The sequence below is a fragment of the Canis lupus genome, chromosome 14 (assembly GCF_048164855.1).
Source record: "Canis lupus baileyi chromosome 14, mCanLup2.hap1, whole genome shotgun sequence".
Classification (NCBI taxonomy): domain Eukaryota; kingdom Metazoa; phylum Chordata; class Mammalia; order Carnivora; family Canidae; genus Canis; species Canis lupus.
Genome location: NC_132851.1, coordinates 49,814,315 through 49,828,553, shown reverse-complemented (window position 1 = coordinate 49,828,553; position 14,239 = coordinate 49,814,315). Strand labels below are relative to the sequence as shown.

At 38.5% G+C, this 14,239-nt stretch overlaps 1 protein-coding gene across 17 annotated transcripts in view; it reads left to right on the top strand.

Moving 5' to 3' along the window:
* CLOCK (clock circadian regulator) overlaps nt 1-13,474 on the top strand; it is a 141,186-nt gene extending 127,712 nt beyond the window's left edge. For all 17 annotated transcript variants that reach the window (XM_072775107.1, XM_072775106.1, XM_072775103.1 and 14 more), the window contains 2 exons: nt 2,523-2,778; nt 5,662-13,474. In XM_072775107.1, the coding sequence (XP_072631208.1) occupies nt 2,523-2,778; nt 5,662-5,841 (436 nt within the window). In that variant the 3' untranslated portion in view covers nt 5,842-13,474. The remainder of the gene's footprint in view (nt 1-2,522; nt 2,779-5,661) is intronic.
* The last annotated feature ends 765 nt before the right edge of the window (nt 13,475-14,239 follow it).

The window sequence follows — 14,239 nt, the reverse complement described above, 5'->3', positions numbered from 1 at the left end:
ATAAATAATAAAGTACATTTCTGCTAACTGTAATACCATTATATACTTTACACAGTTTATCACTGCAGTAATGTCCTGGTCCATTCACAGTGGAGTCATACCTCTGTAATGGCCAATGTTAGAAACTAACTTCATTGCACAGAAGGGGCAAATAGAAATAATATTGTTCCCCGAACAGGCATCATTTTTTGTTGTTGCTTTTTTATTAAAATAGAAGAAGGAAGGTGGGGAGGGAGCAAATATTAGTGAAGTCTAACACAATGTGGGTACTATGCTGCATTGATGAATTTATAAATTGAAGGTACTTTTATTCATTGTTAGAACATCATTTAATTTTGAACTGTGTTTATAAAATACAACTTGCAGTGTAAGTATCATCTGTAAGCCTAGAGAGGTTTTTAAAAATTAGGGAGGGAGACAGAACATGAGAGACTTATGAGGGAGACAGAACATGAGAGACTTCTAACTCTGGGAAACGAACTAGGGGTGGTAGAAAGGGAAGTGGGCGGGGGGTGGGGGGTGACTGGGTGACGGGCACTGAGGGGGGACACTTGATGGGATGAGCACTGGGTGTTATTCTTTATGTTGGCAAATTGAACACCAATAAAAAAAATTAAAAAAATAAAAAATAAAAATCCCTTATGATAGCTCTAAGTTTATTCATGATTAGCAAAATGAACACATGCCACATACATGACTCCCAAGTACCTAGTAATTTTATAAAAAGGAAAAAGATATTTTTTTAACAAGTTTAAAACTTTTTTTCATTGTGGTAAAATATACATGAAGTTTACCATGTTAACATGTACAGTTCATTGGTATTGAGTACATTCATACATTTGTGACCATCATTACCATCAATCTCCAGAACTTTTTTCTTCTTCCCAAACTGAGACGCTATATCCATTGAACAATAAGTCCCTAGTCCTCCTCCACCATTCTGCTTTCTAAACACATAAGTCTTTGAGTTTGACTACTCTAGGTACTCTAGATCAAATGGAATTGTACAATATGTGTGTCTTTTGTGACTGGCTTATTTCACTTGGAACCTTGTCTTCAAGGTTCATCCATGTTGTAGCATGTGCCTGAATTTTATTCCTTTTATTACTTTTTTTAAAGAGATTGATTGATTGGGCAGCCCAGGTGGCTCAGTGGTTTAGTGCCGCCTTCAGCCCAGGGCATGATCCCATGTCAGGCTCCCTGCATGGAGCCTGCTTCTCCCTCTGCCTGTGTCTCTGCCTCTCTGTGTCTCTCATAAATGAATAAATAGCGTCTTTAAAAAAAAGAGAGAGATTGATTTAGTGAGTGGGAATGGAGAGGAACAGGGGGAGGGAGAGAATCTTAAGCAGGCTCCACATTCAGAGCCCCATGGGGGGCTTGATCTCAGGACCCTGAGATCATGACCTGAGCTGAAGTCAAGAATTGCACACCTAACCTACTAAGCCACCCAGGGGTCCTAATTTTATTCCTTTTTAAGGCTAAATAATATTTCATTGTGTGAATATACCATGTTTTGTTTATTCATCTGATGGTCAGTTGGGTTGCATCCATTGTTTTGCTATTGTGAATCATACTGCTATGAACATGAGTGTACAAATATCTGAGATCCTGCTTTCAGTTCTTTTTGCGTATATATCTAGAAATGGAATTGCTGGATCGTGGTAATTTTGTATATAATTTTTTAAGGAACAGTCCTACCATTTTCCATAATAGCACTATTGTAATGTTCCACCAGCAGTGCATGCTCCAGTTTCTCCATATCTACACCAACACTAGTTACTTCCTGTTTGTTTTATAATAGCCATCTGATGGATGTGATATAGTATCTCGTCGTTGTTTTGATTTGCATTTCACTAATGATAGGTGCTGTTGAACATCTTTTGATTTGCTTGTTGACCATTTGTGTATCTTATTTAGAAAAACATCTATTGAAGACCCTTGCCCATTTTTTAATCACATTGTTGGTGAGTTATAGGTTGCTTTATATATTCTAGTTATTAACCCCTTATTGGATATATGATTTGCAGATAATTTCTCCCACTCTCAAAGGGTTTCTCTTTCCCTTTGATACACAAAAGTTTTTAATTTTGATGTCCAGTTTATCTATTTTTTCTTTTGTTTGTGCTGTTAGCATCCTGTCCAAGAAATCACTGCCCAATCCAGTGTCCTGAAACTTTCCCCCTTTTTTCCTAAGAGTTTCATAGTTGTAGCTCTTAAGTTTAGTGCTTTAATCCATTCTGAGTTAATTTTTGTATGTGGTGTAAGGTAAAGGTCCAGCTTCATTCTTTTGCATGTGGATATCCAAAAAATTTATATTTTGTGATCATTTCGTTTTGCTATATATATTTTTGTTTTACTGGTATTCCCAGAGGAATCCTTAAAAACAAATATGAAACAAAATTGGAATGTACAGCTTTTAAAAACTAAACTGACAATATCATTGGATATATCTTAGTGTTTAGCCCGCTGCCTTTTATAACCTATGCCTTATACTTCTGACTCCCTTTCTTTCCTCTTAACAGATTTTCTCAAGGTCAGCAGCTCGTGACCAAATTAGTAACTGCGCCTGTAGCTTGTGGGGCAGTGATGGTACCTAGCACAATGCTCATGGGTCAGGTGGTGACCGCCTACCCTACTTTTGCTACACAACAGCAGCAGTCACAGACACTGTCAGTCACACAACAGCAGCAGCAGCAGAGCTCCCAGGAACAGCAGCTCGCTTCAGTTCAGCAACCGTCTCAGGCTCAGCTGACCCAACCACCGCAGCAGTTTTTACAGGTAACTCTCCCCATGGGGAACTCTCCTGAACCCATTTACTTCTGTATAGTGGAATTAGACATTAAAAAAAGTTTTGGAAGTCATCTGAAAAACCCATAAAAGCTTATTGTACAAGTTAAATTTCTGGAAGGGGAGAAAGCTTGTCCCAGTTAGCTGTTTTTTCTTCCCTTGTTTGGTCTTTGGAAGATTTTAGCTCTGCTGTGGACATACCCAATTGTCTGAACTACTAGATAGAAAAAGTAGCTACTTGCTGTCCACATCAAGGCACTGTATATAGTAGCACTCTGTCTAGCTAGAGTTTCTGGAATTCAGACTCTTTCCTCCTTTTAGTGGCCCATCACACACCACTTCTACATGGCAAAGGTATCAAAAGGGATTTTTAGAAGAATTAGTTATAGGCATTATCTTAAATTACTATGTTGGATTAAATTTTATAATGATTTTGGTTATAAGTTAATGTCAGAGGAGAAATACTGTGGCAGGCTGTATATCATGATTGAGAGTGTGGGCTCTCAAGTCAGGCTGCCCTGAGGTTGAGTCACTGCTATGCTACATACTGTGTGACCTTTGGCAGGTTACTTACTAAAATTCTGTTTCTTTATCTATAGTATGGAGATGCTAATAGTTCATACCTCATGGGTAAACAATACATGTAAATCACTGAAGATAGTTACAAGGTACAGAACTAGCTGTCATTTATGAGCAATGTTTTGATTAATGTAGTAAACACCCAGATTAAATATGTAGACACATATTTCATCACATATCCCATGTATCAGTAGACTAGATCTACTTATCTAAAGAAATGGAAGGGGATCCCTGGGTGGCGCAGCGGTTTAGCGCCTGCCTTTGGCCCAGGGCGCGATCCTGGAGACCCAGGATCGAATCCCACGTCGGGCTCCCGGTGCATGGAGCCTGCTTCTCCCTCTGCCTGTGTCTCTGCCTCTCTCTCTCTCTCTGTGTGTGACTATCATAAATAAATTAAAAAAAAAAAAAAAAAAGAAATGGAAGAAAGTTACCTATGTTGTGATCCTCAGCTAGGAATTCAGCAGGATACATTTCTGGACCTTAGTACCCTCCCTGGAGTACACAGTAGCAGATTATGACATCTGAAACCCAGCTTTTTCCCTTCTGGCCTACGGAGAGCAATTTTGAATAAAGGCTAGCCCAGATATGTGCTGGAGATGATTCCATGCAGGCCAGCCACATACATACATACTCTGGGAGTTTTAGAGTTACACAACATACGGTGTGATTAGAAGATTCAGTATTATACTGTATACAGGGGCATACATATGTCATTAATTTATCACCCTTCGTATTATGGTGCTAATAAAGTTCTTAACTTGGTGATAACAGAAAATTAAAACAGATTAGTTGCCTAAATATCTCTGAGTCGTACTGACAGTCCCTTAGACCTTAAGACTGTATTGCAGCTATTAATGACAAGGTTAGCTATTGTTACAAATGAATTAATGACAATAATTTATAACAAGTTATAAACTATTATCTAGAGGAAATAATACTCAGAATTGAGCAAAACCTTAAAGAAGTTGCTTAAGATCAAGTCTTCTAAATCTATCAGGGAACAAAGGCCCTTAAAAGAACACTGTTTTCTCCCTCACTTCTGAAAAAGAATTCCAAAGACATGGGACCCCCTAAAGAAATAAGATGAGCAGCACCATTTAGAATACGCTTCTGTGTAGATAGTAAATACACAGTTTGTCTTCTTTGATCATGTAACCTCCGGCTCCAAAATATGCCTCTGTTGTAATCCTGTAAGGCTCACAAATATCCTGAGTTCTTTATGTTACAAAAACTTCTCCTAAATCACAGAAGTCCAGAATAACAAAAGCTTTCTAGGTCCTTGGCAAAGATTAAGGTTCAAGGATCTGTCCTTCTGTGTGTATGCTTATATGTGGGCGTGGGTGCACACATGTCATTTATATGTATTTGCAAAAATCTCCCATCACAGTCCTATGTTTAGATTAGGAGCCCTGCATCAAGTTGTGTTGTCAGTGGGAAGAAAGGACATTCATTGTAAAAATCCACTTTCTTTGGGCTAATTTTCTTTGTATCACCAGAAATAGTAATCAGATGAAACAGGTTCAAGGAGTTGAGACTTGGCCCAGGGTTACACAGTTAATAAATGGCAGAGCACAATTCACATCCAGACCTTCTGATCTGAAGATCCTGTGTCCTTGTTTGGCTTGTTTGTTTGTTTGTTTTACACCGCACTGCTACATATAGGACTTAAGGCTCTAACTTTGCCCTCATTTTTGTGGTACTTCTAAATAATAGTGATGTTAACATTTAATCTTCATATAAACCCAATGTGGAGGCACTGTGTTTATTTTGTAAATCAAGAAACTGAGCCCCAGAGAAGAGAATAGTTTGAGTAAGTCCCCTGTCTAGGAAATGGGTTAGCCAGAGTTTGAACCCAGGGGCCAATGCTCTCGGCTACTGAAGTGCTGCTCTGACCTCTGAACAAGCCTGTGCAGAAGGCATTGTCATTTGACCTCAGTATTTGTTTCATGTGTTCTTGGCTCTGCTTACATTTTACTGTGTTTAAAATTGTGGTCTTTAGGATCTGTAAAGGGAAAAACTGTGGTTTGTCTCAAGACGTAGATTTATTTCTACAACAAAAGATATCTAGCTCAGATTCCTTAAAAAATAAATGAAAAATTCTGTATTTTCAAAAAGAAGGGAAGCCTCATAAATCTTTTCCAAACTATTGTTTTTAAATAAGAGGTCAAAAAGGATGTAGGTTATGTGGAATTTAAGGATTCTGTCCCTATCTAGGGTAAAAAAAACTTGAGTAAATCTTAATGTAATCAGTGTAACTGGGGTAAAGCCATATTGTATAATGCATTTGTCTTTTAGACTTCAAGGTTGCTCCACGGGAATCCTTCAACTCAGCTTATCCTCTCTGCTGCGTTTCCACTACAACAGAGCACTTTCCCTCAGTCGCATCACCAGCAGCACCAGTCTCAGCAACAGCAGCAGCTGAGCCGGCACAGGACTGACAGTGTGACCGATCCTTCCAAGGTTCCGCCACAGTAGCGCACACGCCTCCTCTCGGACCTCGGGGGAGGAAGGGCTTGTCCCATAACAGTTGCTCAGATGATCTGAGGCTAGAAGGAAAAGTTCCAGCAGTTTCACAAGATGCAGTATTGAATGTTGTAGTTTCTGGAATTCGTTAGCAGGGAAAATGCTGCCTAGTGCTACAGATGTATATTAAATACCAGCCAGCAGGAGATGACCATGGGGCCATAGCCAATTCTGACAGTGTTTTACTTGCCCAGTTATTTTTTTGATGGAAAGAGTATATTGCCAAATGTTAAGAAGCTCAGCTATGAAACATGACCTCCAGTCAATGAGAAAGGCACTAACAATGTTAGTAACTTTTAGTGGTTCTGTGCCTGTTTTCGAGTGTTACAGAGGACACACCACTGTCATGTCAGGGGTTGCTTACAATGATGCCATGAAGGCAGTCCAGTAGACCCAGTAGGCCCCCTCTCCCCTTTCCCCTTTCCTCTCCCTTTTCAGATAATGATTGGATAGTAATTAATTTCAGAATGTTGTGTGGTTCAAATTCTCTATGTACAGATGCTGTAAAAAAATTATGTATGTGTCTGGATAAAAGGAGAGAAAGCAAAACATTTTGTAAGCTGCATGAAAGCATTATCTCCTCTTAGGTATATTTCCTTAGATTCTGACACCATGTGCAAACTAGTAGGTTCTCTGTTTCCCCTTATGTTTACAACACAATAGTGTTCTACTCACTTTTCCGGGGCACAAGGCTTTTTGTTCATACTTTGGCTGTGATGTCACAGTTTGTTCAGTGAGGTATGATGTGCTGCTGGGAATGGATATTTTTTTCTAGGTTAAATTATTGAAACAACAGGATTTTCAAGTTACTCAGAAATATCCCTCATTTCATTAATTTTCATTTATGTTTGAAAATAGGATTTGCACTGCTTTATTTTAGGTGGTTGGAAGTTTTGGTCACATATTTTGATATAGTTCATAGTTGGAAATAGTTGTGTAAACGGCTTTCAATAAGCCTGAAAGTCATTTCAAGAATGTTCCAGTTATAGGAGTAAAATTTGCACACAAAAGATTTTAGGCACTTTTTAACATTCTCACTGGTGGGAATTTTAACTTTTAGGATTTGTTGGGATCTTTTTATTATCCTTCACAATTTCAATGCTTCTTTTAGTCAGAAATGATTCAGGGTTATTTGAGGGGAAAAAAAAACCCATAGTGCCTTGATTTTGATTCAGGTGATAACTCACCATCTTGAACTCATTGTCTGGTTTCAGTAGCAGTTTTGAAACCTTAGTACATTTTTAACAGCATGTGGGTGTCAGTGCCATTATGATTCTCCTAAGTTCCCATGAAGACTGCTTTGAGTCTCTTGGACTGGAGGTAGAAGTAACTTAGGAATAAAAGGTGACATCCTAACACTATCAGTCACTGATGTGATCACACAACTGTTTTCCTAAATCAACATCTTCCTTCCAAGCTAAACAGACAGTTAAGAACTACCTGTAAATATTTTCTCAATAGGATCTTGATAGTCCACAAAGAAAAAAGGAGTGGGAATTGGCTTTGCCTTCACCATAACACTAGAATATTGTAACTCACATGCTTTCTAAACATGCACTAAGATTTCATTTGGCAATATTAGATTCTAAAGGTAATAAATTCCAACATAAATTACATTTAAAAAGCATTTTATAGATTTTTATGGTACTAATAATTAAATTTACAACTATAGAGCAAAGGAAGATTTATGGAAATACCGTATTAGAATATCAAAGATTATTATTGCAAAAAGGGAGAATAGCAAGCTGTAATGAATCAAAATTGATCTTAAAAAGAGTATGTATAACAGAACTATGGTTGTTAAACAGAAAAAGGTTTTGAGCAATGAAAATAACCTACTACAGAATTGCTCTTAAGCTCAGTTCTTAAGACTTTCCTGTCCTCTACTTTGCTCTCCTCCCGAAGGGATGTACTTTGTCTTTCTATAGACAATTGTACCTGGCCACACTTAAATTAGGAAGTTAGAGTGAAAAAGAAAATAACCAAAGAAAGTTGGTACCTACCCTTCTACAAAGGAAGTGTCACTAGATACCAATCAATAATTAACATATCAAGAAGCTCCTCTTCTAGCTAAATGATCTGGATGAAGAGATTTCTGACTTTCTCATGAATGTCAAGAATAGTTGTCAGTGTGTGTGTGTGTAACTTGAGCATAGGTGCACATAGACGGAATTGACAACAGTAGAATATGGCAACAGTATTAATTTTCTCCCCTTTCAAATTGCCTTTCTCAACCTTATCATGCCATTCCATATATATATCTGAGTTGTGCCTCATTTTTTTATTGGCAATATCTAGTGGTATGGATCACAGAAGATCTGAAGAACTGTTATATTAAGATTTATCCTCTAAATACCATATTTACAAGGAAAGATGGTCAACTGTGAGTACTGTGTACTTAGGTTAACGAAGGCAAAGCGTAAGGCAAGCCACAAGGCCAATCTGTAGGTAGACTATTCACATTCTCAACAGTTCCTTCAAGTATCTTCCATCCTCATAAATATTTGGAAAGGAGAGTTAGATAAAATGTTGTTTTATAATTCCTGTTGTTCCTCACAGCTCATTTTCACCCTGCTTAGAATGGATTGCTGAATAGAGAGGAACAGCTGGCTGCTTTCCCTCTGCTTGTCCGTACGAAGTCGAAGAGCTAGTAAGCACCATCTGCTTCCGTTCCTTTTGTGCTTTCCTCCTGCTTTCCTTGCACTTGGGCCCAGAGCTGTCCCTACCCCTCCCGCCCCCTGCCATCATTGAGACTTGAGTGTTCTGGTGAAGACTCGGCCTTCGCCTGTTCTTCATGTCTGTAGCCAAAGTTGTTCCTTAAAATCCCAAATCTGTGTAATGAAGAAATACCAAATAGAGACACTTTGCAGCTACTTAAAAGTCCTTCCCTTCCCTCCGCTTTACTCTCATGGAGATTAGTTTTTTCCTGAAAATAATTTTATTCTGAGTGGCACTTTTTAGGTAAGAAATTCTCTTGAAGCAATGGGAAAAGGTCTGCTGCTCTGCCGTCACCCTGCTTTGGACGGCTGTGGCACTGCTGTCATGTTGTTCAGCAACTCGAGTGAGGACTGCGAGGATCAAAGTGCTGCTAAGAGTGGTGTCAAACCTAGACACTCAAAAGTTACTCCGGTTTTGGGGTAGAATGTATTGGACAAAAAGCAAATAGGAGGGATGGGGATTGCACAAGAGCAAATACCACCGTTCAGTCTCTGAACTGTGTCCTAAGCTGAGGGGGTGATTTGAGCCCCGTGCTCTGCATTGTCACTTAAATCTGGTTCAGGAATGTACTAGAAATAAAAGGATGCCAGTGACTGAACAGTTGTATGTTATAGAATCCTCAGTGCAGAATAGTGAAAATGCTGTTTTTGGTTTCAGAAGTGCTAGAGTCTTCTGGTCATTGCCTTAAAGCTGTTTGCTTGCAGTTAGTTCAGGGCACGGAGGGACGCAGCTCAGTGCAGGGCATCGTGCTAGAGGGAGAGGAGTCTGTTCAAGAAGCCTTAGGAAGGGGCCCTTTAAAATAGTACTTTCTCTGGCTCCACACAGGTGAAATTATTGTAAACTGGATATTACTCGATTTGTTTTCTGATGTTTCCACTACAGTGAGGTAAACCTTTTATTTAAAGTGGAATGCAAATAGCATTTTACTCTAGTATTGCTCATTTCTACCTTTTTTTCCTCTATTTCTTTGATGATTGAAAGTTTGTTGGTGAACATTTGTGTAAAACTCATTCAAGTCTATAACCTCTCCAATATCTGTGACCCTACTACTCTTAGTCCTTGGGAGTCAGTGTTGGAAGGTATAAACACTGGATATTACTATTGCTGAGTGAGTCTAGCCAGGAGTAAGTGGATTGGAATTTTCAAATAGTGGAAAAGAAAGAGCACAAAGGCACTTGCCATTTTAATAGTGATTAGAAAAAGAGACCCTTTTAAGTTTGTTTGGGTTGGGTGAGCATTCCTCTGAAAGGAGCTTCTGAAATAAATGCAAAGGAAAAGAGTCGACTATTTTTATAGCATATTTAATATATTTGTATATAACTATGAATATAGTAGGAACCCTCCACATGCCTCCCACTTTTCTAATTTACTCCCCCTTTTGCCATAGCACTAGCATAGCCTCATCCGCATGGGTAACGTGCCTATCGTCAGCCTACCAAAAGATAGTGCTGCTGCTTTCTGAGACAGGTGAGAGGACCCAACTCTCATGCCCGGGGATCCTTTCTGTAGGAATAGCACACACTCTTCAAACAACATACCACAGTCTGAAAGCATCATTTTGAAATGTAACAAGCACTTTATTGCAACTATTCATTTTGATAAAGTTTATTATCTTAGGCATTACCATTTCTAAAGGATCCCCAAATCATCACTTAGGTGAAATTTTAAAATGACACATTTCTGAGAAATGTTTAGATCCAGTGAACCGTAGCAGGTTTATGGGAGTGATTTCAAGGTAGCCAAATGAATTTTGACTTTGGTTTTGAATGTGGTGGAGTCAGGAGATAGTATATGCCTAGTTCCATTTCGACACTATTGTAAACCTATCTTGCCTATTGTGTGGACACCAAAAGAGACCAATGAGCCTGTTTATTTTCAGAGGTCTAGGAAAATTGCAACAGTGTGAATAGATGTGTAGAACTAACCTAAAAGTGATTGGTAGTAATATTTTAGAATACAATACTTTCACGAATTATTCTGGGTGTTTTAAATGTGCTCTGAAATGTTGGCATGTCATTTCAGTGTTTCCATTTGAATTGCTCTTGTAATATTTTTGCACAAAAAGGACTGAGAAAAAAGACTACTTCGGTTGAAGAAAAGTATAATTTGGTCTTATTTTTAAAATGTCCCCTGTGGAAACTGTGGGGATGAATTTCGTTGGTATAGTTATTAATTCAGGATATTTAAAACAGTATTGAACAGCTCACAAGAAATTAAGCCAACGTGGACATTTAAAAATTAAAACTTTCTTTCCATGTGACTGTTTTTGCATATTTTTCCCCTTGTCGTAATTTAACACTACATTCCTTGTTTTTCGTAAATAAAATAATACTTTGCAGGTTCTGCTTTGAGTATTTAACAATATTTTGTAAGTTGCCTGGGTTTTCCTAGGGAAACAGTCTTTAGTGAAATAGGATATAGTTTATGAAGAGACTGTTTTAAGTGGAATTCCATCACCACCACCAGCAAACACTGAGGTGCTGCATTAAGTGACAATCAAAATAGTGAGTATTTATGGAAGAATATAGAAAGTGATTTTTAAAGACGCAATTGCTTTGAAAGCAGTTCTCTGGGTTTCTTGAATGAAAATGGCTAAATGTATTTATTTATATTTTAAAATATCTTCGTGTTGTTTTCTCATCAAAGTGATTTCACATTGTCATGTATTTAATTTGTGGTTTGTTTTGTTTGCTTTGTAATCTTTTAAAGAACTGACTCTTCTTATCTGGGGCTCAGTCTCTAGCCTTCATGAGGACTCTCCCTGGGCCAATCCAAATCTGTTTTACTTCGGGACGGCAGTGGAGGGACAAAGCCAGATGGTCCTTGCACTTCCTTCCTGTTCTCAATTAAATTAATAATGAAAAAATAAAGGTAACTCCTTCCAAATCTGCTTTGTATAGCTCCAGCCTTTTTCTAGTTTCACTTGCTGCCTTTTCTATTTTATGGGTACTTTTTATATGACCGCTTCCCCAACGCAGCCAAAGGCCAGTATGACGGAACTGATGGCACACATCACCTCTGTTTTGCCCATTTGGGAAAATGTTTGTAAGACGATCAGTATCTTCTAATGGCCGTCACTATCATGTCCGTACAAAAATCCATTTAAAGTCCTTAAATATAGGTGGAACAATGTATGTGCACTGTACTCTCTACAAAAAATGTTTGCTGTCTTTATATAGCATACTGTTACACGCTAGCTATACGGTTTGCTTGGTCCTTTAAGAACAAAAGTCCTCCATACACAGCACTGTCCACTACAGTAGTGTCTGACCGTTCAAAGCCTAGAAATTTGAGGATACTCCTTTACCTAGTATGTGTTGGAACAGAATTCTCCACGCCAGGGCTCCCCGAGCAGCTCCTGAATCTCACAGGCCAGGTACAGGGCATACTGTCTAGCTGTTGGAACGAACCCCTTAGAGAATGGTAATTAAAGCACGTCAACCACAAGTTGGATTTAGTATTGTAAAAAATGTTGAACTCTGAGGGTTACATTGAAAATGTGATTTTTCAAATGTATGCTTTTAAATTTTTGAGGAAACAAACTGTGACATCGCTTTAAAAATGACATTCAAATGTTTTATGTGTGTTTTGAGTTGGTCTGTAACTGGTGCAAATTCACTGCTGGCAAGGGTTGTGCCAGTACTCGAGTTAAAATGGAAGGAAAACTCTATTATGCTTAGACAGATGTGTTCTATGTAACTAGACAATCATCATGAAGCAAAAAAAGTTGGCCAGGAAATGTCCTTTGGTTTTGTTTTTTCTTTTTTTCATGTCAGCCAGAACAGCTGTAATTCTCAGACCATTCTAGAATTATTTTGAGATCTATTTTACTATGGCGTAAGTTGGGGAAGGGCCTCGGTATGGCACTCGCACATTCACTCTATGTAGAGATTGAAGCCCAAAGATGAGTCACATTCAGTGCTGTACTGAAACCAGTTAGTGCAAAAAAAAAGTTTTATCTTTGTAAATTTTTGTTAACATCAGTTAGTGGCTGTAAAAACATACACCAAACTCTTTCTAATGTTCTGTGTGGTTCTTGGTGTGCTACTCTTGACATTTCTGTCCTTACTGCTTGGTTCTTGGTTTTAAATAAAAATTAGATGTAGCCCATTGTTCTTAACTTCCAGAAGAGTAGAGTTATAAGTGGCTAGCCGATCTTAAGAATACCTACACTTTTCCTAAAGCAAACATTTAACTGAAATCCAAATTGATTTACAAAAATGAGACTGACATTTCCTAGGTAGGTATTGTCTTCTGCCCAAATCCTAAATTGCACAGAAGCAAGAAGGGATAGCGAATGGTTTCAATGGTGCTACATTAGGTTTTCTGATTTTCATGAGCTGTGTTTAGAAATACAATATTATATATAATGTGGATCATTTTGTTACCAACTTAATGTTGATTGCCATTTCAATTTGGTGTTACAATTGGTTACACTTGTTTTTCAGAGCTGTCCTTTGAGAAGAGGTAAAATGTTTTTATTAGCCTACCTCCACTCAGGCCTCTTGGTGTATGATCATTTCTCCAGGTTATGATGTGCATAGTTTTTTAAAACCACATGTACTATTATTATAATGCTTTCCCATAGACTTTTGTAATGTATTCAGAACCTAAAATCCTAGCAAAAGAGCCAAGCAGTAGCATTGGTTGTTTTTTTGTTGTTTGTTTTTCTTTTGGTAAATGTAAAAATAATTAGATCCAGACTTTGTTTCCTTATTCAATTTTAAAAATAAAAAATACCTCAGTGCTGTTTTTCAGTATCACCTGCATTTCTCAAAAAATAACACCCGCTTTATGTGGCACATAACTTGTAAGAATCACGTTATTTTGGATTTTAAAGGAAGACTATTAAATATTTTAAAATCAATACCAATGACATTTTCTTTTCTTTTTTATTCAGCAGTAGAGTATAACAGTATTAGCCATTTGTACCTTGTAGCTTCAAGTCTGAGCTACCAAATTCTGTGAGTAGTTCTGTCCTGTTACAAGATTGTGGTGCCTCAGAAAGCTACGCTGTTATTCAAGTATCTAGCTGATTCTCCGCTGGACCACTACTAGGCCCAGGCTGGGATGGTCCCAGCTACTTTCTAACAAGAAATTATCCTTTCTGTTCCAGGAAGAAGGTAGAATGTAACTACTTGGCTGCTGGGTGTATAACAATGGAAAGTAGTAGTAGGGGACAGACAGACTAACGGTGTAGTCTGGAGACTTAACCTGAAATTTCTCTGAAGAGTTTTATTTTCACACACAGGCATCGTGTTTACTACCCTGTAATGGCCCTTGTTACGGTGGCTGGAGAACTCCTTAGGAAGTTTCCAAAAGCGACTCCTCAGTATGTGCTACTGCTCCTTGTAAGAGGCTGTTTACTCCCTGGCAGGGCTGCTGCACGGGGGAACCGCACACAGGCGCCGGGAGACGCGGTGCTGCTGTTTGCAGAGAACAGTAATCGTTAGACTACACTGACGTAAGCGTGTCACTAACGGTGTGAGGAGGTCGCCTTCCCCTGGTGGTCACGGGCCCTAGAACGAAACCGGGTGGCTGACATACCGCTCTACTATACAACTTTTTTTCTTTAATCTTGTTAGAACCTACTGTGTCCCAGAGCTGTATGAGGATTAAAGTGAGACGGCGC